The 26,349-nt window shown below is 39.2% G+C and overlaps 1 protein-coding gene across 1 annotated transcript in view; it reads left to right on the plus strand.

The window, feature by feature from the left end:
• The window catches only part of slmapa (sarcolemma associated protein a), a 78,580-nt gene extending 52,980 nt beyond the window's left edge, over positions 1 to 25,600 (plus strand). Inside the window, exons 10-25 of the mRNA XM_042494201.1 lie at positions 22 to 190; positions 416 to 466; positions 2,256 to 2,405; positions 5,219 to 5,284; positions 8,314 to 8,373; positions 8,642 to 8,716; positions 9,805 to 9,885; positions 11,292 to 11,351; positions 11,547 to 11,672; positions 12,794 to 12,868; positions 13,021 to 13,121; positions 13,685 to 13,889; positions 14,005 to 14,222; positions 17,173 to 17,292; positions 17,567 to 17,701; positions 24,361 to 25,600. Coding sequence (XP_042350135.1) covers positions 22 to 190; positions 416 to 466; positions 2,256 to 2,405; positions 5,219 to 5,284; positions 8,314 to 8,373; positions 8,642 to 8,716; positions 9,805 to 9,885; positions 11,292 to 11,351; positions 11,547 to 11,672; positions 12,794 to 12,868; positions 13,021 to 13,121; positions 13,685 to 13,889; positions 14,005 to 14,222; positions 17,173 to 17,292; positions 17,567 to 17,701; positions 24,361 to 24,456 — 1,788 coding nt within the window. The 3' untranslated portion in view covers positions 24,457 to 25,600. The remainder of the gene's footprint in view (positions 1 to 21; positions 191 to 415; positions 467 to 2,255; positions 2,406 to 5,218; positions 5,285 to 8,313; positions 8,374 to 8,641; positions 8,717 to 9,804; positions 9,886 to 11,291; positions 11,352 to 11,546; positions 11,673 to 12,793; positions 12,869 to 13,020; positions 13,122 to 13,684; positions 13,890 to 14,004; positions 14,223 to 17,172; positions 17,293 to 17,566; positions 17,702 to 24,360) is intronic.
• The last annotated feature ends 749 nt before the right edge of the window (positions 25,601 to 26,349 follow it).

Consider the following 26,349-nt stretch of genomic DNA (forward strand, 5'->3'; position numbering starts at 1 on the left):
CTCGCTCTCCTTCTCCTCCAGGCGGCGGAGGGACGGCAGGAGGAGCTGACACAGCGGGGAGCGACAGAGAAGAGGGAGTTGGAGCTGCGGATCGAGGAGATGGAGGAGAAGGAGCAGGTTCTCCAGGCTCGCATCGAAGCTCTGCAGGCCGACAACGACTTCACCAACGAGAGGCTCGCCGCCCTGCAGGGTACACACACACACACACACACACACACACACACACACACACACACTGCTGCCCTAACTTTTAACACGCTGACGTACTGCACCTTGCAAGCCAATCACTTTACCTTTAACACAAGAGTTGCCATAGCAACCAGTGGCCGGGTCAGACCAATCATGGGGGCTCAGCTGGGGCTTCCTGTCAGTCAACGCTTCTCTCTGCTGTTGTTGTTGTTGTTGTTGTTTACAGTGCGGTTAGAACAGCTACAAGAGAAAAGCATTAAAGAAAACAACAGCCTGGGTGAGTGCACATGTCTCTGGTCTGCTCTGGGACACTCGTCCTCTCCGCCGCCATTTGTCTCTCTGTTGCCGCTCACTTCACTTCCTCATCTCCTGCACTAATGATGCATGACAACTTCCTGCATGATGTCCACATAACTTCCTGCTCGCTGCTGTCTTCGCTCTTCTTTGTTCATCCGTCTCTCTGTCACAGTGGAAGTCCGGCTCTTCTTCTTCTGCCGTTTTGGTCTTGTTTATGGTAGCTTGATCTCTAGCCCTCAGGTGTCCTCTGGTAGTTTGAGGTGACGTGATATTCACGTTCAGTCAAGATATTCTTCTGATGAGCGGTCCACACTCGTCCTCAGTACATTTCTGTCAAGGTCTTAAATCATTCAGGGTGAATCAACTGTCACTTTTTTCTGATTTACATTCAGAAACTTCAGCTTAGCTGATTATTACAGTAGATCTGTTACTGTTGGTAAGATAGATCTTCAGTCCACCATAAATAAGCAACAAATGTTTTTGAGTCCGAATAGCAAGCTACAAAATGTATGTGAAATTTTTGTGAAAAATATAAAAAATATAATCAAAAAGACAGACTGAATGGCTGATTCACATCATTGGATGATGGAAGTATAGATATTGCAGTTAAGCATATCCTGATATTGCACCTGAGTGGTGATTGTAAACAGTAAAAATAAGTAATGAATTAAACATTTACAGCTAAAGTAAATTTGTTTAATGCATTACCAGATATGGTAGGTTTATTGCAAAGCAGCGCAGGAATTTGTGAATCCAATAAAATCTGTTTGGTGTTAAGTGTTCACATGTGCACAGTGTGCAGGGGCACAGGGAATGGGAAGAGATTTAGAGTAGTGCAGTGGATAATTTGGATAAACTTTATATAATTTGCCAAAGTGCAGTCATTCTGTACAGGTGTTGTCATTGAGATGCATGCAATGCATCTTAATCTTTCTACTGTTTTCAATGAGCACCTCTGGCTCCAGTTAAGCTAAAGTGTTCCTGCTGTGTAATGACGCACACGGCGTACAGATGTCTTGTCAAACTTGTTCCAAAATTGGCATCCCATTCATTCCAATAAAAATTGCTCATTGGGTGCATATGCAGAAAAAGTTCTTGGCCTTGCAGTGTACAATGATTAAAATAATTCTTGAATTGAAAATACTCTTTTGATATAACTTGTTGAGATTATTTATTGTGTTATTATTCAATTTAATGGCACAAATTGTAATAAAAAATGAAAGAAAATTCCTTGTTTAATATTCAAAACACTTAAAAAAAACCATAATTGCTTACAGCCATTTTTTTATAATGGCTGTGAATGAGAAAAGTCTTTTAAGTGTCACGTGACCTGCGATGTCAGCTGTGGCCACACTATTTCAAAGCTGCCAGGATGAACAGCAGCCTGTACGAGGATTCAAACACGTGATTTTTGAATGACAGGCCGGCTGTGGCTATTTCCGGGAAGGCACATTGTCTCGGTGGCACTCTGTCGAGCCTGACCAGAGATTGTTGGGGTTTCTGGATAATCTGGGTTGTTTCCATGGTTTCCAAACTGTCCACTGCTTTGTTTTTCTTCTTCTGGGGGAAAAAGAGCTTGTGGTCACTGATTGACTTCTTGGTAATTGAATGTCAACACTGAATATGAATGCTGGAGGTGACTGTCTCACTGCTCACTTTGCCACAGTAGCCACATTGTGAAGGAACCTTCCATCATTATGAACATGTGTTTCGCTGGTTAAGTTTCGAAAACATCGTGTATATATATATTTGATCTGGTCACATGACAGATGTCGACATTGTCTCCCACGGACCCGTAGAGGACAAACCTGTTGAAGACAAACAGAGCCTGCAGACACCTGAGAGCCAGGACGAAGACGAGGATGAGGAGGATACAGACACCGATGATGGTGCATTTGGGGAAGATGAAGATTATGATGGTAGTCAGTTTAATTATCATATTAATAGACCGCTTAATTTATATAGACCTCTGTTCTATAGCAGATTTTACTTTACAGAATAGAGAAATAAAATAAAAACAGTTATATGTAATGCAAAACAACGAGGAAAGAATACATCGAAAACATTACAGGCAAAAAGCCACTAAATTAATAGGTGTAATAGCAATATCAAACCTATAAAATGAGATTTTGACTTTGTTTACCTGGTCCTGTAATTTCGAAAACTGTATTGTCCACAAATGTGAAAATTTGCCTTCAATTTCACCATAGAATATATTACAAAAACACCCTAAAAACATAAAAAAAAACCTACAACAACATTCCATTTATTCATTCATTACATTCCATATAAACAATATAAAAATAGGTATCAGTCTCACTGTAAGATTATTCCAAACATTCATATATCTGTATCCAATTATCCTGTTAAGGGTCACTGAGGCGCTGCAGCCCGTCCCAGCTGACGTCGGGTGAGAGGCGGACTGCACCCTGAACAGGTCGCCCGACTATCACATGGCTGAAACATAGAGACCATTCACAGCAAGGGGCAATTTAGAGTCACAAAATAACCTGAACTGCATGTCTGAGGACTGTAGGAGGAATTGGGAAATCCAGTCAAAAACCCACGCTAACACGGAAGAACGTGCAAACTCTGCACGTCAGGGCCCAAACCGGCCGATAGGTTCGAACCTGAAACCCTGTTACTGCAACAGTGCTAATCACTGCACCACCATAACGCCCTGATTCCAGACATTATTGTTGTTGTTATTATTATAAATAATAATAATAATAATAGTAATAATTAAACTGGAGCATTTCTGCACTCAATGCCAATCTTTTTTTCTAGTTTTCCTCATTTTCAAAGTAAAGTTTTTCAGAAATGCTCAATTAAATGAATAGTTCACCTGCAAAATAACCATTTGTAAATCAAAAAGTCATGCCGTGTAAGCTTTAATTTATGAGGAAGCCTTTTTCTCCCATGCACCCATGGAAAACAGGGAATATATTTTTGATTATTATTATTTTTCAATTATTTTTGATTGATTATGGACTGTGTTTACAACAGCAAAACTACACCAGAACATCTGTTTACACACTGTCGCACAACTCGTGCAGCATAATCCAAGTCTCACTTATTCAGTCTTGTGCTCAGTGCTTCTAAAACATCAAAACAAAAACAACAATAACATTTAAGCTGAGGATTTTTAGCAAAAATACACATTTTTGGATTATTCTGCAGGAGTTGTGAGAGTTTGTTAACTGATGTTTTGGTGTAGTTTTGTTGTCTATAAATGTGCGCCCCAAGCAATCAACTAATCAATATGTTCACTGTTTTTCAGTAGAGAAATGCAAGAAAATTCACAGATTCAGGGTAACACTAGATGATCGATTCACAAATAGTTATTTTGTGGGTGAAGTATTCCTTTAACTTTTTGTCAAGGGAAATGCTTTTGTAGCCTCATTTTCAGTTCACGTAAAGACACTGTTTTTAGTTTTAGTTGAATGTGCATCAGACCGTACGATATGACAGTACCGGAACATGCTTATAAGATTATTTACTTACTGCTGCGTGTCATTACTACTTACGGGCCAATCAAAAAAGTTTTGCTTAAATGAGCCTAATGGGGAATACATGTAATCCCACTTGTCAGAAGTGATTTTATTCTAGATTTTGTCTCTCGGCATGTTGTGGAGTCGATGTTGAGCCTTTGGTTGATGCAGAAATCCAGCTCATTTTCTGCAGAGATGAAGTTAGGTGACTGCACTTTTGTGGAAATGTTGAGCTCACTTGTTTTTTGTCGTTGTTGTTTGTGAGAAGACACTTTGAGGATTTCACTCTTTGTTTGGTGACAACTGGAGTCATCAGTTTAGGCTCTGATGTAGAAACTCCTCTTGATTTAGAAAAATTAGATGATTGGATTTATGTTATGAAGTTGTTGTGTTTAATCTGTTGGGCTGGTGAATTCCTCATTTTGTTGGCGCTATAAACAGTATGTTGAACTGAGAATTTACTGAGAGACGGAAGAGTACGCTTTAGCTGTCTGTCTGCCTGTCCACATCCTGTCTGCTGTTACAGTGTTGTGGTATCTGTCCAGAAACACTGTGATGAACCTTTATTTGTCTGAAAAGCCCTGCCATGTACGGCTTCGACTTCTGCTCTGCCCGTTTGTTTATCGAGCATCTGTCTGTCCGTGTAGTTTTGATCTCTGTAACTCGATAGTTCTGTCATGCTCTCTACCTGCTTGTCTCTGTCATGATTTCTGTCTTCGGCTCTTTCTGTCTCGTCCTCTCTAATACAGGGTTTGGTATTGAGAGGAGCCGAGTGTTCATCAAGAAAGATGTTTTTTTGATTCTGCTCATCGATTCCAGAAAAACAAAACTGACCTTCTGTTCTTCAGTTCATAGCTAACTATACACGCATCAAAATGTGTGTATTGATTAAATATAGCAGTCCAAATATTACATTGAAATACAGTGAAGAAGAAACATGATGCAGACATTATGATTTTTCTGTAGTTTTATGTCATAATCATTTAAAATCAGGTAATAATTGGATCATAATGAGAACAAGTGAGTTTACTACTACTTTTATTTAATCTTTTACTGAAAATAATAATAATAAAAAAAGGATTGGCAACCTCAATCTGCTTCAGAAACAGGATATGTTTTCATTAGATCAGATTAAATCAGATGCAGAATTGATGAGCAGAATTAATGAAATCTACAATAAATAAAGCAACTCCACTCTTGAGAGTCATCTTAGTAATGTCAGTGCTCTGTGTTTCTATCAGACAACTGTCATGTTAACAACAGCGGAGGAGACTCGACTAGAATCCAACAGTTGATTGAGTGTCCGCGTGAGTACAAACATCCATTCCTGCTGAATGCTGATACACACACACACACACACACACACACACACACACACACACACACACACACACACACACACACACAAATAGAGACGGAAACACACACGGAGGCATAGACGCCCATCTCTGCCAGGAAAAGGAAAAAAGACCAAAAAAAAACCATGCTCTATTAGAATTTTAAAATGGTAAGTCAAACTATTTTACTTTAAAAGATGAATCAAAAAAGAGACTTTTTAATATATCAAGTTAGAATTTTTAGAATGTAAAAATTATTCTACATTTTGAGTTGATGTCTTAATGATTTTGTTTCAGTACCTTATTGTTGGACACATTTATTTCTTTTCCTGGAGGAAATGTGCTTCCATAGTTTTGTCTTGTTTCCTCTCAGAGGAACTTTGTTTGAGGGAGCAGGTTGTGGATTAGTTGCTGCTATTAAAATGCAAGACTGCTTAAAACTCAAAATCATGTATGTCACGTTTCTGGATACCAAAAAACTTAAGCTTATTTTCTTTTTTTCCCTTTAAATGAGGTTTTATATGGAAGGATAAATGCAAATCATACAATGTTACAATTGAAATAATATTTGCCCCTTTTTTTAATGTTTATCTTATTTTTGAAGTTGCAGTCCTGGCAGATTTAATTGAATTAATTAAATTTAATAAATTAGCACTAAAGATCTGATAAAAACAAGCAGATAATAACAAACAAGAATTGTGCAGGAGAGGTTAAGAAAGCCGAAGAGGCTTATAGTAAAAACCTCCCCTAGACATTACAATCTGTTCAAATTCGAACAGTAATTCTCAATATAACACACAAACGAGAGGAGGATCAACTTTTTTTTTCTTGTTATGCAGGAAAAGAGATTCCAGTCAGATGATGCTTTAAAAATAACATTTTCAGCTTTTGGTCTGAATAAGTAAAGTTTATAGTTTTGTCTGAACAATTTGTTTCAGCAGATGTAAAGAAAGTCTAAAGGTGAAGGAGGGTCAAGAATTTTTATTTGAGTTGGATAGCTTAGTATGTCACATGACTAAAAGATACCACCAAATTACATCATTGTAATGTCCTCTATCTCCAGTATTTTCTATCCATTCAATTTTGATTTTATTCATGTAGGTTTTGAGTTTTCTGCCTCCAGCTTAACACAATCAACGTAAATGAAATTATTTCAAAACATCAAAAAAAATTACATCTGAAAATATCATGAGCTGCATCTCTCTGGAAATAATGTCCCCATTATACAGAACGACTCACAGACACAGTCAACAGTTTGCAATGGAAAGTGAAAATTTTTGGTTCTTCGTGACTGACCAAGACATCGTTTATGAAAAGACTTTCCTAGATGCGTCTTTCTTTTTCTTTTTGTGTACATTGGTGTCTCACTGCTGGCTGAAACTGTTTTGCTGGAGCTCATTGAACTTGTCTGGTAGTTTTGGGTTTTACTGGCTTTGGTGGTTTTAGTGGTATGTTGTGGTTCTGACGGTTCCTCCGACTGACGTGTTGGTCGTGCATTCTTCATTTTGTCTTCCTCAGAAGTTGTTGACGTGTTTTGTTTCTGCATGCTGCCTCTGTAGCTGGATTAGCTCACTAACCTGGAGCCTCTCTCCTTGTGATTCAGATGTCGTCCTCTTTTAGTTGTTTCTTTTCCTCTGGTCGCCTCAGAGACAATTTGTTCAGCAGCGCTTCTAATAAACAATTCAAACTCTAACCGTGTGTTCATACCTGAAGCAGTTCAAGTATCAAGTGTGTGGAAACTTTCCTTGACTGCCCACATTTCTGATATCAGGAAAACATCATACCCATTTTGAATCACTTTTTTTTCGTTTGTGGGCTGCAGTGACGTTTGTTACAAACTACCAGTGACATAAAAGTGTTTCTAGTCTCTTTTGCTGCTGTTTGGGCTGCTTACAGTAGACGTTGTAGGAGTCCTCTGTCTACCTTTATTTAAATATGGATATTATTAAAACCAGTTTTTTGGCTGGGATGTGTGTTGTGCTCTTCAATGACTGTTATTTCTGTGGTGATAAAGTCGAACTGAAGGCAGTTTCACAGACTGAAAACAGTGAAACAGAATTCTTCTCTTTGCAACCAGGAAAAATGGAGTTTATGGCTTGAGACGGATCAGGAGGATTTTATAGAGATGAATCAAACTGAATCAAAGTTTGTGGATTTTAATGTTTGTTGTGGAAGCAGCTGATGACAGCAGAGCCGGTTATGTGTGGTTTTTACCAATGATTTAACTGAGCTAAATTAAATTAAATTACTATCCTTGGAGCCAGATGTATCTGTGTACTCAGTTTTATTTTGGCGATGCCAGGCTGCTAGGTTACATATGTTTATTAAAAACATTTTAACAACTTTATTTAAGTTTTACAGGTTACTCTGCTCTTGTTTCTTGCTTGAAAAATGTGCCCATGAAAGGAAAATCCTTTATATAAATCCTAATTTTATTTCACAGATATACAAGTGAGATACCACTGAAGTGATGATGGCGTGTTTATTTCCATCTGTAACCTGAATTAATCTTTATTTAACTTGTTTTAGATATCAATCTGATGCCGCTGTCCAGAGCAACAACACTACCTAACTGTACTACAAACAAATACTTCATGTGATACCTGAAACTTGTCCTTTCAGTATTTTAATCACAGACCTCAGCTGACTTGACACTGATTCCTTTAATGTGAAATCTCTAAAAAATACTAGCACAGCCTCACTTCTTGAGAAACTTCAGTAGCTGAAGTGAAACTTTAGTTCAGTCAGATTTTACTTTTAACATCGGATCTACTAACCAGCCACTAATCCAGCTGATAACTCACTGTGTCAGAGTAAATGGCTGTATGATTACTGGTTGTCGTATTAACAGGATGGTAAATTGGCCTATTGGACATTTGCAGAGTTTGGGGAAAAATAATGAATAAAATTCAGATTCAGTGTATTTTTAAAGGTATTTTAAACTGGCTTTCTTCACTGATTCTCCTGGTATTTTTTCCTCTTGTTTTCTCTCCTTGCAGCGGTCAAACAGTTGAAGGAGACTGTAAGTTCTTCAATCCACAAACTGGCCAACTTTGATGGTAAGAGCTCAACCAAGCTCCAATTCAGGAGTTGTTATCAATAATTTAATGATCAATGAGTCCTGGAGCAGTTTAGTCTGTGTGCAAACTAACACCAGAACAGAAAGAAAACAAGCTTTTAAATCTTATGAGACAGATGTAAAATAATAAAAGGTTAATGAGTGGGTGACTTTATAAAGCTTTAATATTTAAATTGAACTACATTTTATCATTACTGATGAAGTATGAACTGAAAATTAACTCGTCTTTTTTAAATGTGTGTTTCTAGAAGTGATGGATGCCCACCTACAGAACAACCAGACAGCAGAAGACGACATCCTGGCCAGCCCTGACAGACTCAAAGGTAGAGGACACACACACAAACACTGGACTTACACTTGTTGACACAAAGGGTTAACAGGACTCCCGCTGTTTATACCCACTGTGCAGGAGTACTGCGAAAGCTCTTAACACAAAACAGGGGTGTAGTAGCAAGGCCCAAGCCGATACTCTGTATTGTATTGCACTGTATTTTTAATCTTTCTAGCCCTATGAATTAAAGGCCTTTTATTCTTTTCACACCATCCTTAGTGCCTGGACCCAGATCTTTTACGCCACTGTTTTTTTTGTTATAAATCCCCCCCTTTTTTTTTTTTTTAAAATATTATAATTATATATGGTTTGAACTGTGTTTAGAGTGCATGGTGCGATCACGGTGTAACAACAATTAACAGAAATGTCTTTGTCTCATAATTAAGCATTTTTTAAAAATATTTGGAATATTTCTGTTGTTTCCAATCAGCTAGGGATCACTATACTGTTTTGTTTTTTTGTGAAGTCACAAAGGGTTAAACCTGCTGACAAGGACACATCCTACTATAGCTACCTCTGACCTTTGACCTCTGTCTCTGCTGTTCTGAAACTCTCATGTTTTGGATTCTCTGAGCACACATACAATGCTCAGGCTTACCGGCAGCCATGTGTGGAGGCTTTGACACAATTACTCTGGCTGCACACACACTTTTTTTATATTTCTGCACTTTTCGGGACCTTAACGCTGTGATGCGTTTCCAAGCTCTAACTTTAACAGCTACATGTCAAACACATCAAACAGTCTAACACACAGAGACGGTGAACGGTACAAAAACTGCTCTCAGCAGCCGCTTTGTTGTTTTCTGAAGCCTGCTGTGCCTCACGTACTATATTCTGAGTTCACATACACACGTTTCTGAGGACCTGTTTTATTTTTTCTATCCCCTGCTATTTTGAAGTTAGTTTTATTTTCCTTCCTTCATTTTGTTTGCTGGGTTTGTTATCACTTGTGATAGCTTTCGACGCCCATTCTGTCCCCTCCTGACTTACCTGTGTGTGTGTGTGTGTGTGTGTGTGTGTGTGTGTGTGTGTGTGTGTGTGTGTGTGTGTGTGTGTCTGTGTCTGTGTCTGTGTCCACAGGGAATCAGATGGATGCCAAAGAGTCCGACATGTCAGACACTCTGAGTCCCAGCAAAGACCGCAGCAGTGACGACACGTCAGGTCAGTAAAACGCACATGGATTCACGTTGTATCAGAATTTCTTTAAGTCTGTTTGATCCTTTAAAAACCTTGACAAACTGGCATGATTTCTCCCAAAAAACATTTGAAGAAGGCAATGATCAACTTAACAAGGCAAAAAAAAAATGCACACAAAAATAAGCAAAACAAAAAGAAAAACAAAAATAACCTAAAAGTGCTGGAAAATTACTTTCATAATTATAATTTTTATACATTTTTTTTCTGTGATATAATTTTGAATATTAAATAATTGTGACGATAGCTTTTGGGAAGTTTTTCACTGTTTTTTGAGTAATTGTGCATTTATACAACCTTAAATTTTATGTTATTGTCACCTTTTATGAATTTCTTGCAAATTGTAGGACATTTCTTTCTAAGTTGGTTATTGACTTGGTCTCCCGTTTATTTTAATAAATCAAACCAGTTTCATCAGGCTCCAAAGGGTCAAATACTTCATGAAAGGTGTCAGCACCAGAAATGTCATGTTGATCTAGTCTTCAAAAAGTTATGTATAATTTTTGTGATTTTATAACTAATTTAGTATTTTTCTCATATTTAGCCTCTGGTCAGTTTTTCTTTCGGGCTTTTCTGCTGTTGAAGTCTGTTCTCTGTTACATGTAGAGCATCTAGTGTGTAATGAATTCATCATGTATCATGTAATAGTTTTAAATAACCTACTGAGAGCTAAATAATATATTTATATATTATCTAATATTTTTAATGATTATTTACTGTATTCAAGTCATCTTTGTAGGATTAGGCAACATTGGCTGAAATTAAAATGCATTTTTGTGTATTAGTTTGTGTATGCGTTTACTTATTTGAGCTTGAACCCCTTAACACCTGCATCGGCTTCAGTTTTCTTGTGCTGCATTCAGATGCCTTTTACTAGCATTTATACCTCTGAAATCTGAGAAAATTTGTTTGAATTATTTCAAAAACATGAGGAAAATACATAATGAGCAACCTGGCAAGAAATGTCCTGCAAACTGCAAAAAATACTAAAAGCTGGCTATGAACTGATTATTAGGTATGATAAAAAAAGGGAAAAATGTCCAGAAATCTATATTCACAGTTCTGTTAATTTTATGCCTAAAATTATGTTACAAAAATATTTATTCTTTAGTACTTTATTGGGGTAATTTTCTCATCTTTTGTTTGTCCTCCTCCCCCTTTTTTTCTTATTTTCAGGTAATTGTCTTGTTTGTTTGTTTTTTTTTCAACTAATTTCTCGCAGATTTTTGGGCCATTTCTTGTTAAGTTGCTTGTTGCACTCTTCCCACGTTTCTGAAAGCCAGTTTGTTCAGGTTTAATTTGTGCTTTTTAAGTTCTTTTTAAATGTAGCCTTCAGTAAAAACACATAATAAAAATCTGTGTTTGTGCTGCAGACGGCAACATGGACGACCAGGAGCTGAACGAACCACAGAACAGAGTAGCTCTGCTCAAAGGTAACGTTGGCGGCTCATCTCTGCTTTTCAGTTTTCTCCGTGATGCAGTGAACTGTCCATAAGGGGGAGCTGCTCAGTCGTGTTTGTGGCTCCAGCTCCTTTAAAAGTCTCTAAACTTTTAGTGTGTGACATGGCCGTGACATGTGTTAAGGCATTTTCTGAACTTGTCTCTTTGTGTGTGGTTTGTGTGTGTAGCGGAGTTGCATCGGGCCGGTCTCGAGCCTGGAGACACGGAGCAGGTCATCCATCACCTCCACAGAGAGCTTCTGGACGCGCAGGAATTAGCCAACACTGGCAAACAGAGATGTCTGGAGCTACAAGGTAACCAACAGCATAAAACAGGAGTCTGAAACATTTTTCAGGCCAAGCTGAAAGAGAGAGGAGGCAGGGACCCCCTACGACATGAATAAACACTGAATATATATGAAATTGCTTTGCATGTTAGACCGGTCAGATAGACGTTTTCAGGCCATATAAGCAGCAGTCTGCGGTTTCGACCTGTTTTCAGGTAGCGTAGGTGAAGGAGTGAAGGAGGAAACTCCACTTTTACTAAGATAAGGCAAAATCTGTTGAATTCATGTGATGGGGTATTTTCAGATATATTTCAATTATTAAAAAGAAAAAACCAAAAGAAATTCTCGGAGAAGGATTCTGCAGTAACTCTGAAGAGCTCCATGAATCCTGGACTCCCTGTTAAAGACTGAGAGTACAAAATAATCCAACTACAGTTAACAGACAGATATTATTTGAGCTGGGACTACATCCTGGCTCCTAGATGCACACACCTATTTATTTGCTATTTATTCTTTTTCATAGTAATTTACAAGACGGAAATATGCAGTTTGCTTATAAGTACAGGGAAAATAAATACACTGTAATTTGCACACTCTCTATTGTATTAACTTCAGTTTCACTTCACTTTCACGTTGTTTCCCTGTCATTATACGTGACAAGAAAACATACAGTTCAAACAAAACTGAAGAGTTCAGTTTGCAAAATAATGATTTAAATCTATTTAAATTAATATTTTTGTTTTTTTTTCTGAAGAAAATGTTGCTTTTTTCTCAAAGAAAATTCACTTAAAAACCAACTGCTGCTTGGAGACTACACCATGTTAATCTTTTATTTTTTAATTCCCTTTTTTCGTGGTTTATGTAAATGTACAAAAACAAAAGAACATCAAGATCTTTCAATCATGTAAAAAGGGAAAATAGATAAATAACGATCAAGAAAAAAAATTAAATTAAAATAGAACAAACAAATAAATAGGTGGGAAAAAAAGAAAGGTGGGGTGGGACAGTCCAGAGATTCTCCCATTTCTTCCCATTTCACTTAATAATCTACAACTCAAATTTAACTAAATTCAATAATTGCTCTCATTTTACATCATATGACATCATACCAGACTGAGATGACCTCATGACCTCTGTGTCTGTCTGTAGCTCTGCTGGAGGAGGAGAGGAGGAGTAACTCTCAGCAGACTGAAGAGTCGACTAAACAGATCCAGTACCTGCAGAGTAAGAGCACACACACACACACACACACACGCACACACTAAACAGTGATATTATAAACCTGTATGTGTCATCATCTATATTCGCCCACACCTCACTTCCTCTGTGTGTGTGTGTGTGTGTGTGTGTGTGTGTGTGTGTGTGTGTGTGTTTAGCTCAGCTTGGGAAGCTGCAGGCCGACATGGAGGCACTGAGGGAGCAGAGGGAGAGCACCATCTGCACCACCAGAGAGGAGCTCTACTCTGCCCAGGAGGAGGTACAACTCCTTATCATTACCTCTCCTGCGTACTACCCTCTGACTCCTCACAGCTCCTCCTAAAACCCCGGTTACTCCCTTATCTTGACTCCAGTTCTTCCTGACAGCTCTCTGATTCCTCCCAACCTCCCTCTGACTCCCTTTATACCTCCTTGTTGTTTTCTTACTCCTCCTGACACCTCTTGGACTCCTCATCAGTCTTTTATTGCCCTCTGTTTCCTTCTGACTCCAGTTTGACTCTTTGTTATCCCTCTGATTCCTCCTCGCCCCTTTTTACTCCCCTCTGACTCCTCCAGACTCCTCTCGGATTACATCCAGCATCTTCTTTCTTGCATTACTCTCCCTGTCTCCTACTGACTCCCTTCTGACTCTTCTTGATTTTTAGCTGATTCTTCCTCACTCCTTTCTACTCCTCTTTTACTCCTTCTGACTCCTCCTGACTCCCTTTCACATGAAGAAACCACACCTCCTCTTGTATGAAACAGATTTGCAGTTTGTCAGTTTTATTAAATCCAATTATACAACGTCACTCACTGATTCATGGATTGTGTTTCCGCCGTCAGATTATCGTCCTGCGGCACGCCATGGAGGCAGCCACGGCGGAGCGGGAGCGTGAGATCGCCACCCTGCAGGCCGACCTCGGCAGCGTGCGATCTGAGCTGGAGCACTGGAGGGAAACGGCTGCCAAGTATGAGGGGGAGATCAGCCGGCTGCAGGAGGCCTTCACACAGCAGCAACAGCAGCAGAGCAACACCAGCCAGCTGCAGGGTGAGCAGAGAGTGCAAACGCCAACGACAGTCTGCTCATCAAGATTAAAAACATGTCGTCAAACACACAGATCTTAACTACTACATTAACTATATTTCCTCTTCTTCTCTCGCAGCGGAGTGTGTTACGTTGCAGCAGCGGTGTGCGTGTTTGCAGCAGGACTGTGACGGCCTGAGAGGCGAACGGAAAATTCTTACAGACAAACTGCACCGCCTGGAGAGTGAGCTGAGCAGGTACAGACACACTCTACACACTTTTTTTTGTATTTTTGTTTTTGTAACATGTCTTCTAAACTTACTAAACAAGAGGTCAAATACTCCCATCCCACCCTCACTCCCATCATAAAAGAAAGCAAGAAATACATACATCGAACAAAAAAAATATATATATATATTTTTTTGAATGAATAAAAAATAAAATGAAATGAAATAAAAGAAGCAAGAGAATGAAAGTAAAATAGAAATGTGTCAAATTTGTTGCACAAACCATACATAGTTATAGTGTCACATCCAGTTTACAGTTATCAACATGTGAGTACGCACTTTATTATAATATAGGATTTCACAGGATTATTTACATATTTTGACACTTGAGTTAGATCTTTATTTTGAACATGCCAATTAAAATAGAACAAACACCAGGATGCCCATAGTACATATTCACTCAACAAGTGTTTCATGTCCAAAAAGGAGTAGGAGGAAGTGAATACTTATGAAATCATTCCCCCTTTTATCAGCTTTATAAATAAAAAGACATATATTCAGCATACACACCTTGTCTAATCAAACAGGAATTCAGACAAAAACCAGAACAGATCACTCTGAATGAACAAATGCATACACATCACAGAACAAGAACCACATTATACAGAAAAGAAAGTCACACTATCAAACACACTCACGGTCTGCAACAGGTTTACTGTTACAACTGAAATGGATCAGATTCTACATAATGTCCTGTTTGTTTTCAGTTTGTGAAAACTCCCAAATGTCAGTGTCACTAACCTACGTCTTTGCTCAGTAATATTTGCAAGCAGAAACTGATATTGATCCACTTCAGAAATATCTTCGTATATGTCCAGGCTAAAAACACAGACCATCAAAGCTTCATCTACAGAAACACCGTCAGTGTGTAAGAGACGGTGTTAGAGATGTTATGGATCAGACCATAAGAGATATTAAACCATTGTGGCATCACACAAGAGTGTTTGTACAAAATGACATCATTTGGTAACACCTCTCTGACACAGGCCTCAAGAGATGGTAAATCAAATGTCCCCTAAATTCTAACTTTATGGTCAAAAGGTTGGGAGAATTTTCTGAAGCCCCAAACATCAAAAGGACATGGCTGCTCATAAGATCAACCATAAATAAATGCAGCATTCCTTAATGATTTAAACACCCCTTTCTGTTTGATTTTAAGCACGGCATGCATTTAACATTAACATTACATTTCCAAAGGATGTAAGCAGCCAAGCAAACATAATCTAAACTGAGCTCCAGCTGACAGGCTTGAAAAGGAAAGAGGAACAAACGTACCATAATAAATATTTTGACAGGGGCTGTACACGAATCAGAATTTTGCCAGTTGGTTGTTCAATACAAATAGTCGACAATTCGTTTTGTTTTCCATACAAAGTTTTAAAAGATCTATGGGACATTCAATGTGACAGCTGCATTGACTTAATAAACAGGCTAACTACACTAACGACACATCGCAAATGTTCAACAACATTTTTTCTAACACAAGATATCAAAAAAATCGTGAAACTTTATCATATTAAGTTGCTGTGTGAGCTGCAGATTCACTTTTTCTTCACCTTATGTTGCGGTTGTATAAGTTCCTGTAAGTACAATGCATAGAAAAACCAACTACCCAATTTAAAGCAATCTCAGTCGACTGAGGGTCTCCGACTGATGATTTGAGCCTCCGACTTTCAAGGTGCAGCCCTTTAAAAGACAATAACTGAGTTTTATTTCACTTTAATCTAAAACTGAATGTAAAGCTGAGGATCAACCCGAAACATATCAGGAATGCGTGTCAAACTGTGCAAAGGTGTACTTTAAACCTGGACATAAAGGTCTCAGTGTCAGCTGTGATGGAGCTGATGAATTCTGGCTCAGGACAGCTGACAGGATGTCCACAGGTCCTGACAGGTTCAGAGTTTGGATTCAGCATTAAAGGGAGCACATGAAGGACGGGAGGAAACATGGTGTCCAGCTGACTCAGGCTGGACGGGACGAGCGGGCGACAGCTGACTGACGGCTGCCTGAAGCAGACCGAGCAGTCAGCAGGTGAATGCTCCGTCTGTTGGAGAGAAAAAATCGCTCCATGTTCTCATCGGAAATCAAGAGCTCAGCATCCGAGCTTCAGCTGTGTTTAGTTTCCAATAGACCGAAGGCGCCTTTGGCAGCACTTCTCATGAATATCTGAAATGCACCTCTCCAGTAAAACCAGAGATAAAACCAGGAGAATTTAGTGCAAAGATTTACCTTCAGCAGATCATAATGAAGAGAGAAGAGGGTGTCCCAGCTGCTCCCACACAAACATGTTGCAGTGTTACCTGATACATGCATTTAATACAAATAATGTTAAATAAACAGCAGGATTTCACACAGCGTACACCACTTTACCTTAAATAAAGACCCCTGGCCCTAATGTACAAAGAATGAGTATTCTTTTATGAAACATAACTTTGACTTTCAGGGTGAAATAGAGGTTTATCACACAGTAAAAGCCACAAATTTAATGAGGCAACTACTCATGCAGTTATGTAATTTATCAATCACAAGGTTTACCAGGATCCGTGGGCGCCCAGTAGCTCAGTCGGCCCCACGTACAGAGGCTATGTCCTCGCTGCAGCAGCTGCGAGTTCGATTCCAACCTCGGCCCTTTGCTGCATGTCTCTCGCCTTTCACACTTAAGCTGCTCTCCTATCTAATAAAGGCCAAAAAGCCAAAAAAGAAAACAACTTTTATCAGGATCCGTCTGATTCAGCTCAGAAAGTAACACTGACTGATTATTGTTTGATCATCGTTCATTTGCATATTGGTAATAAATCAGCACAGCATGATGCAATATTGGGAGAAGTAGCTTTCAGTCACAATCAGGTGATGATGTGTGTGTGTGTGTGTGTGTGTGTGTGTGTGTGTGTGTGTGTGTGTGTGTGTGTGTGTGTGTGTGTGTGTGTGTGTGTGTGGAGGAGGGGGGGGACGGATGAGAGGCAGACTGTGGCAGGAGCGAGGGAGAGAGGTAGGGGAGGTGAGGATGGATGGTGGAGAAGAGGGAGGAGGTTCTGCAGGACAAACTGGGTTCTCTGGAGAATCAACACCTGCAGGATGCAAGCAAGCTGAGGAACCAGCTGGACCAGGCCCAGGCCCACACACACACACTGCAGAAAGAGGTATACACACACACAAACTCACACACAGGAACACAAACTCATTAAAACGAGGAACTGAAGAAACACTGCTATATGTGAGGAAACACTAAAGGCAGAATAAAATGCATAAATAGAGGTAAAAATAAATAAGGAAATAAATAATAATTATAATAACAATAATAAAACAATAACAAAGTAAAATGATAAGCAAATGTGTTAAAAAAGGAAATAGAATAAAAATGGTGTTATAGTGGTCCGTGTGTTTGTGTGTGTGTGTTTGTGTGTGTATGTGCAGTATGAAGACACACAGTCGCAGCTGTTGGACCTCCGTCAGCGCTATGAGAGAACAGAGAAGGAGAAGCTGAACATCCACCAGGAGCTGGAGCAGTGCAGGAGCAACCTGAAGCTGCTGCAGGACAAGACCAGCTCTGTGAGTGCACACACACACACACACACACACACACACACACACACACACACACACACACACACACACACACAACACAAAAACAAAAACACACACTTCTTTTTTTAATCATACCAAAGACCATGAACAGTTTGTGTTGCAACTTTTATTCTTGTGTTTGCTCAGCTTTAAATCCAGATGTTTTCATGATGTTTTTTTCCCACAGTTATGTTTTGTTTTGGCTGAAAGATTAAAGCAGGAGAAGCACCAGACTTGCTCGTGGACACTGTGGCAGTCTTGGACTTGCTAAGCAGTAACATCCACCCATCACCACTAGTTTACAGCGTCCCTCCTCACTGCTTACTCTCTAACTCTGAACACATAAAAAACTTCTCACCAATCAGCTTTCTTTAATCTACAAATGAATCCTGAATCACATTTTTAGTCCTGTTAACTAACAACGAGGACTGAATCAGCTGCTGTGGAGCTAAAAGCAAATGGACTAAATAATGTAAAGCTAATGTTATAGAGATAGATGATAAAAAATCATCACAAATCATCGTCTCTCCTGCCGTCCACCCTGAGCTGATCAATAACAGCTTTTAGCGTCTGAAAAACTCCAGGAAACACAAATCAGGAGACGACAGCGAGGCGGAGCAGCCTCCTCCTCCTCCTCTCCCTCTGTCTCCTCTTCTCTCTCATCTGCCTGTCTTCAGCTCTTCCTCCTCTTCGGTCTTTTGTTGACGTGACAGTCCATGTTTGTCTTGTTCCTCAGGTTTTGTGTCCACAGAGCTTTTCGAAATAAAAGTCCTGATCCAGATTCACAGGATCAACAAACTTTGTTTTAACTGACATTTAGAAGTGATAATTCCCGTTTATTTCAATGTATGAGTGTTATTTTCAGAGTGTTTGTCCAATCATTTCTAACAGTGTGTGATGACGCCAGAAACAGAGAGAGGGGAGAGAAAAGCACAGCAACGACAATAACAATTAACAATAACAATAACAGCTATCACAACAATAATAATTATTATAACAATAAGAAATGAAAGTGTTTGGTAGTTTATACGTATGTTAATGTTAATATGTGATCATGTAGTGTAGTGTAGTAGCATCAGGCATCACCACAGCAGCAGCGCAGCCTTGATGCATGTGGGCCTGCAAATTTAGGGCCGAGTTAGTAACTTGCATTAATGCGACATGAAAGTTTGCAAATGGTGAGAAAGAGAAGTTCACTCCTTAGCTACCGTGTTTTATTCGTTTTCAACGTTTGTCCACTGATAGTGAGTTGCTAGATTTATTATCCCAACGTGGGATTTTTCCTGCTCGGGGCAGTTTGGTAATCCTTAATTTTAAACCCCGAGCAGTATTGAGGGGCGGGTCGATCCACAGTCCGCGGGTCAAGCGGTTTGGGTGAGCTTGTTAGAAAATATTGCGGGTTTTGGGTTATAATGTGACAAAGCAGCATTTTAACTAAGTTGTTACAATTGACAGAAACCTTGTGCAATAATCAGATTTACACCTTCTCTCTTCCTCTTTGTCTCTCTGTTACACAACAAGCAGTTTTCTTTCCCCTTCGACTGAGGTGATCCCAAAAAAATGACCAGGTACCATCCGCAACTTCTGCTAAAAAAGAAAAAAAAAGTCGAGTCGAGAGTTGAGTCGTCATGTTGCATGATGAAATGGAGATAAGGCGTCTGACGTGTAAATTATTGAAGTGATGGACCAAACTATGAAAATAAAATTCCGGTTGAAAAAGCAGAATTATCCTTCAGGTCCATTATTTATCTTCACCAGGCACAACATGTTTAAGACACAATGTTTAGCATTCACTCCTTTTTTTTGAAATCAGAGATCAGATTTCAGACATTTGCTCTGGCCTCCAGCCAGCAGCTGATACACAAACTTCGGTCTCTGAGCGCTGATGAGGCATCCTGGTGCAGAAAGTTAATGAGCTGAAATCCAGCGGGAAAGTGTTGCTGTTTTAAAAGAGCCTGGTGACGGATTGCACTTCTTCTGTGGTGTTTGGTGAACGTGGCTGTTTAATCTGTCGAAACGGCCGACTCGATACAAACCTGCCGCCCGACGAACTACCTCCCTCTCTCTCTCTGTCTCTCTCTCTCCCCCTCCTCCTCCCCCTCGCTGTAGCTGCTCCATCCTCCATGTTGGTTTTGGTTGATTTGCCGGCTGATATCTTCTTATCCCTCTCCTCCTCCTCCTCCCCCCTCCTCCCTCCCTCCCCTCTAGCCATCCATACTGCAGCCTGTCCAAGCCATATTCATTGGCCTTGTCCTGGCTCTGCTGTACTGGTGTTTCGGCCAGTTGTGGTAGAAAGGTACACACCGACATGACATCAGTCTGTCTCTCTTTTCCATCTGTCCGTCATCTGTGGAGGGAAAGATGACGGAGGTGAAACTGTCGTCCTGCTCTGAGATGAATTCAGGGTCCTGTGTTGAGAAAAGTACCAGTACACTGGAGTTATTCGAGTCAGACAGTGATGTTTTGACCCCACGCAGTTTTTCCTCTGTTTGAATTTTAAAGTTTAATATCTGTTGGTACAGACTGCTGTTTTATATCAGCTTTTGTGTTGAACCCTGAATTCTGATCAGCGGGACGTTCTTCTCACCTCCTAATCTTTCCTTTACGACTGAGTCTCATCATCATCATCATCATCATCATCATCATCATCATCATCATCATCATCATCATGATGGACTGTCTTTGTCCTCTGCTGTAGGCAGGAGCTCTAACTGCATGGCTGCCAGTCACACGTCTTCTGCTTCTGCTCTGCCGCAGCTAACACTGAACTCTTTAAAGGGACGGGCTCACTGCGACCACAGAGCCTCCGTTTAAAGGCATACCTCTGTCTCTGAGTGTGCTGACAGTTTTAGGAAACATTAGTCTGCAGGCGCCAACAAGACAAAACTCTCCGGTGCTGATAATTTTTGACGTTATAGACTATAATCTGTCTATATAACGTAATCTATATTTTTCCGATTGTCACAAAATGTGTTCGTCCATCTCTCTGTACTTTGACCTCCATACAGATGGTCACTGTGCTTTTTATCAAATGTTTCTCAAACAGAAGGAAGTGGTGCATTAGTTGGGGACTATTTTCAGCGGCGGATTAATCCACATTTGGTGCTCTAGTGAGTATTTGTGGCAGCAGGCTGGTGTAACTACAGTGTGCGTTCATGGTCAAGATAAGACGTCACAGTTTACAGGCCATGACACATGGGAGGCGTTTATTTTATTTTATTTTAGTTTTTGTTCAATTAATCTGCACATCAATATATTTTTGCCAACAGTACTTTTTACACGTTTTATAAATATTACGCTGCAAAAGCGACCTAATTTTTTCGCATTGCGTTGCAAAAAAAACCAAACCATCAACCAGTCAAGTTGTGCAGAACAGACATCACGTCATAACAACGGCAACCAGGGATGTATGTTTAAAACAGCTCACCCTTTATGCAACTGTCGCAAGTTCATCTCACTGTCAGTCATTTTTGATGCAGTCGAGCATTTTGGATTTTGTGTGGTTCACTTAGGTTTTGCGCAAATTTTGGGTAATGGAAACTCGCCCATTGATGGGTTTTTAATAGTTTCTAAAATAACATCAGATTTGATATAAAGACACTTGTCAGTAGATACATTAATTTTTGACTTGTGTCTGCGCATCAGATTTGTTGACAATGAGAAGAATATTAGAGCATCACCAGATTAACTTTTTTACTTAACTTTAACTTAACTTTACTTAACAGTGGGAGGTTAGGGCTATGTTTTGTCTCGTTTGGATAAAGTTGATTAGTATTGTTACCAGACAAATAAAAGCCTTGGACTTCTGTGTGTATATTTAGTGTGAGCTCCATGTTGTGTAATTTATAATTTACAGTGGTCCTAAATTTGCTAAATTCATGTGGAAAGATCGGAGAGTTTGTAAAAATTCTTCTAATTTGAATTTTATATATTTTTTAATTTAAACCAGCAGCTCCGTCGCCTCCTCTGTGGTTGTTCGGCTTGTCGGTCACAAAAAAATTGGCAGCGTTTGGCAGCTACAGTTTTAGGCAGTATTAGATATAATTGCAAGCTCTCGCAAATTTATATGAATTAAAGCTAAATTCTGGGATGATCTGAGCAGTATTAACACCATCGTCTCTGTACGGGATTCAGGACGAGCCCATTACTTTCAAAAATCTCTTACAGTAAACAAGCAGTTAGCATGAAGCTAAGTGAGTCTTTATTCTGGACTCGGTTTCCGTCTGACTCGTCACGTGACGATAAAGGTTTCCCTTTAAAGAGTCGAGGTTTCACTTTCACATCTGACCACCTCTGTATGAAAGTCCGTTACTAACACGTTACTCACCTCCGTCATTCATTCATCCTCACAGCTCCCTCTCACTTTCAGGGTGTTGGTGCTTCTTTTTTTATTCTTTTATACATAATTTCTCTCCACCTCAGAGTTTGTGGTTATTTTTCTTATTAATTTTCTTCCATTTCTTGCATCCAGTCTGCTGCAGTTGTTTTTCCATTTTATTCAGTCTTTATGCTGCTTACAGGTTTGTGTTGTTTACACTGACTCATCCATCTTTTTTTTTTGCCTTCAAGTCTTTCTTTGGACTCACTGCGGTTTCTTCATTTTTAAAACATCCATCATCGAGTCCATCGTGTCTGTCCCGTGTTGTTGTCGTGCTGCTTGTTTGTTTATTTGGGAATGTCTGACCAGTGTTTCCAGTCGTTTGCTGTGAGGGAAAACTGGTTCGTAACTTTTCTGTTTTTTCTACTCAGGTAACCTCCTCGGCCTCGTTTACTTTGCTGCTTCCTCCTGTGTATTTATTTTATTTTATCTTCTTTTTTTTTATTTCCTCTTTCCTCTACTCCTCCTAAAACCCAGAAAGATGATTTTTTTTTTTAATATTCAGTATTCAAGTCATTATCTTTTATGCACAAATTTGGGAAACAGGATTATTTTCCTTTGCTGCATGTCGCCCCCTCTCGCTCTCTCTCCCACTTTAACGCTTAAACTGTCCTGTCCATTAAAGACAATAAAAGCCCAAAAAATAATTTTTAAAAAAAAAGAGTCACATAAGCTACACTGGAACTTGTACTTACAACTACATTTACATGTACAAAGAATTTGATTCATATATATATAGTATATATATATATTATTATTATTAGATATGATCAAAAAATGAGAGAAAAATGTCCAATAAACTGTATTTATAATTCGCTTAGTTATGTTACAGATTTAAAAAAAGAGATTAAACAGTATAAAACTGTGTCACAAAATTTTGCGCAAATTTTTCGTAAACCTCCAGGGAAACAAGTTCAGCGGTCACGACTCTTTTACTTCTTTCAGGTGGAGCAAAATTCAGCAATTTCTATGCAAGAGCAACAAACGTCCGAGTACTAGTAGAAATGAGGAACGTCTGTCTGAAAATCACTTTAAATAAAACATAAAACTTCAAATATGTAACTCAGATAAGTCAGTAATCTGTGTTTTATACACATTTTATTGTATAAGCTTTTTAAGTGCGGTGATACATTTCATTTATTTTCCCCTTCATATTTTATTTGCATGTGTAATTTTTTTGTTTAATTTGTTTAATTTTTTTGTTAATTTAATCTTTTTATTCAGTTAACCCTTAAATTCTTACACTAAAAAAGTCTTGAAAGGCACTGAATTCATTAATTCATTCAAAATAATTGGTATTAAAATGTCTTAAGTTTATCTTAAAAAGTCAAAAAATTACATGGGGAGTAGGATTTAATAAGTATTTTCTGACTTAACATTTTAAAATCCTTATCCTCCAAATAATTGCTAACTTAAACAAAAACTTAATGCTTCTTGTGTTAAAGTCACAGAAAAAAAATGTTTCATATTACAATAAACATTCAGGCAAATTTTACCAAAGCCTCAGTAACTGATGCCAGTTCATTTTTTTTGTTTCTTTTATTTTGTTGTTTGCACCCTGAGCAAATTGGAGAGATTTCTTTCAAAAAAAAACGTGAAGAAAGCTTATGAGCAACTCGGGAAGAAATATTCCACAAATTGGAAAAAAAAAAGTGGATTTAAAAAATACTTTTGAAAAAGCTAGGGGAAAAACTATACTTGTGATTATCTCAGTTACATCTTTATTTTTATGTTATAGAATTCGTATACATTTATAAGAGCTTTTTTCAATTTGTTTGCCCGTTTATACCCTTTCTTTTTCTTGCTCTTTTGGTTGTTTTTTTTTTGGTTGCTTTCTCCCACAAATTTGTAGGAAATTTTCTACTTTTGACTAATCTCTTGCTAATTTTAGGGTCATTTATTCTCTCATTGCCTCCTATTTTTTTAAAAAAAGAAATAAAGAAAAATGTTTCAGGTTTCAAAGGGTTAAAAAAAAGTCCCAGAGTCTTAAATCCCACAACTATATAAACACTTTAAGATAACCTGTGCTTAAATAAAAATCTTAGAAAAATCCATCTTTTGGTGGTTTTGGGGGCTTCGGAGGCTCGACTCTTTATTATTTTAATCTTTTTCTCTTTTCTTGTGTGTCCCTCTGCTCTTCTTCTTCTTCTTTCTCCTCTTCCTGTATTTGTTCTTTCTTACTGGTTTGAGTCTTTGCACCAGTTTGTATCAGAAAGTTCGGACACGACGGTTCAGGCTAACTGGATCTTCTTTGTCTCTCGGACAGAGCGGCTGGAGCCCCTGGATGCCGGTCATCGCAGTGATGGTCGCCGTGACGGCAGCCGTCCTCTACCCGAACCTCTCCAAGAGCAGCTCCACTTAGGACACACACACACACACACACACACACACACACAGAGCGCTGTGAGGAGAGCATCACTGCTTTACTTGTATAAAGTCTAATTGTACATAATTGTAGAGGGAATATAAAGGTTGTGGTTTCTACAGAGGATTCAGAAGCTTCTCGGTTTATTTTGTTTTTTTTGTCGTTTTTTCTGCGGCGAAGAGTTCTGTTGTCGTTTTTATTCTCGGCTCTCTCTCAGCTGTGGTGGGGGCTCATTTTGGTTTTCGTCTCTCTGCTGATTTCTGGGTTAACGAAGCGTTCTCCAGCAGGCCGAGCTTCCAAAAAAAACACCTGCCACAGGTGACGTTCACACCCGTCCCTCCGCTAGCGAGCGTGATGGAGGCGAACGCAACACTTTTCCAGCAGTCAGCATGATCCACATTCTGCAGGTCTGCATTTACTAAAGGATCTGAACACCTTTTGATAGATTTCATTGGCTAGTGGAGTCTGTTTGCAGGTGTAAGCTCCGTCAGAACTGGTTTGAACTGGGCGCACTGGGCTGCAGCGTTCAGGACTGGGAATACTTCTCTGACAGGAATGACTCATTTTCATAATCTTTACCTTAAAAAGTCCCTTGAACCATTTTCATTTTCAGAGTTAACTTTAAATTCTTTAAACCAGTTCAGTCCTTTCACCTGCTTCCTAAAAATGTCTCTAACGTCTTCAGTATGACTCATCTGTGTTGCTTTTTTTAGAGTAACACACGTGTGTATGATTACTATGATTTTAGCTTCAGGTATTTGGTGCCAGTGCACCCTAAATCTTTAAATTTGGCCATTTTTAAGTCCAAAAACATCATTTCAGAGCAAAAATTGATTAAAAAATAAATAAATAAATAAATTACCACTGAGTTGAGCAGATTGTAGTTTCATTAAATGCTAATTTGTTTGGTTATATGTGCCGCTAAAGGTCAGTAAATAGTTAAAGCTCTAATGTTTTTTTAAATTATGTTGAGCGTGGGCTCTTTTGTTGTGTTGTGTGTTCACACAGAACGTGAAGCAAATTTTCATGTTTTGTTACTCGCACAAATACGGCCGCTGGGTTGTTTTTGGAGTATTTAGCAACTGTCACGTTAGCCCTTAACAGCTGTGCTAACGGTTGTGCTAACAAACTGGGGAAGGCAACTAACGGCTAACTGCAGTAAAAAACAGCTAATAATCAAGTGATGTGATGAATGAACACGGAGGCTTTGAGTACGCACAGCGGCAGAGCATCCTTCTGTGGTTTACCTTCCACAATAAAAGACCAACTTAAATTACTCACAGCGTTTTGCTAAGAAGCAACTCAACAAAACAGCTTACACGAGTCACAAAAACATATTTCCAGAACTTACGGAGTCCTACGACCTCGCTCGCTTTTCTGCGAGCCCGTTCCTTTTTTCCTCCGTCTCTGTGCAGTGCTGACGTTAATATGGAGAGCTGTAGGTTGTCACGGCGACAATAAGTCTGTTCTCCGTTTCTGATTCTTGTTGACATCAGAAGAATCTGAACTAGATCACAACACTGATCAGCTTTTGGGAAACAGGAGTCGAAACATTTCAGCAAAAAAGCATGAATTTTGCATCTTCCGTGTCGCCCATTCTCATTACCAACTCTTCAAATGCAGCCGCGCGGTCGTTGGTTTCAGCCTCAGACACCGACGTTTCATGGACGTGATACACTGCCGGGTGGCGTCAGTTTGAAACTCAGGCGTTAAAAACGTAATGTAAGGTGCTGAAAACCCCCCATAGGCTCGACAGGAGGAGAGGAGAATGTTTCTAACAAACCCTGGACTTTCACCCTGGAGCCTGCTGTTCACTTCCTGTCCGAATGTTGAGCCAAACCATAACGGGGTGTTTTTCTCCTGCTTTTGTTGCCTAACCATGTGCGTTTG

Source organism: Plectropomus leopardus, chromosome 2 (assembly GCF_008729295.1).
Source record: "Plectropomus leopardus isolate mb chromosome 2, YSFRI_Pleo_2.0, whole genome shotgun sequence".
NCBI lineage: Eukaryota > Metazoa > Chordata > Actinopteri > Perciformes > Serranidae > Plectropomus > Plectropomus leopardus.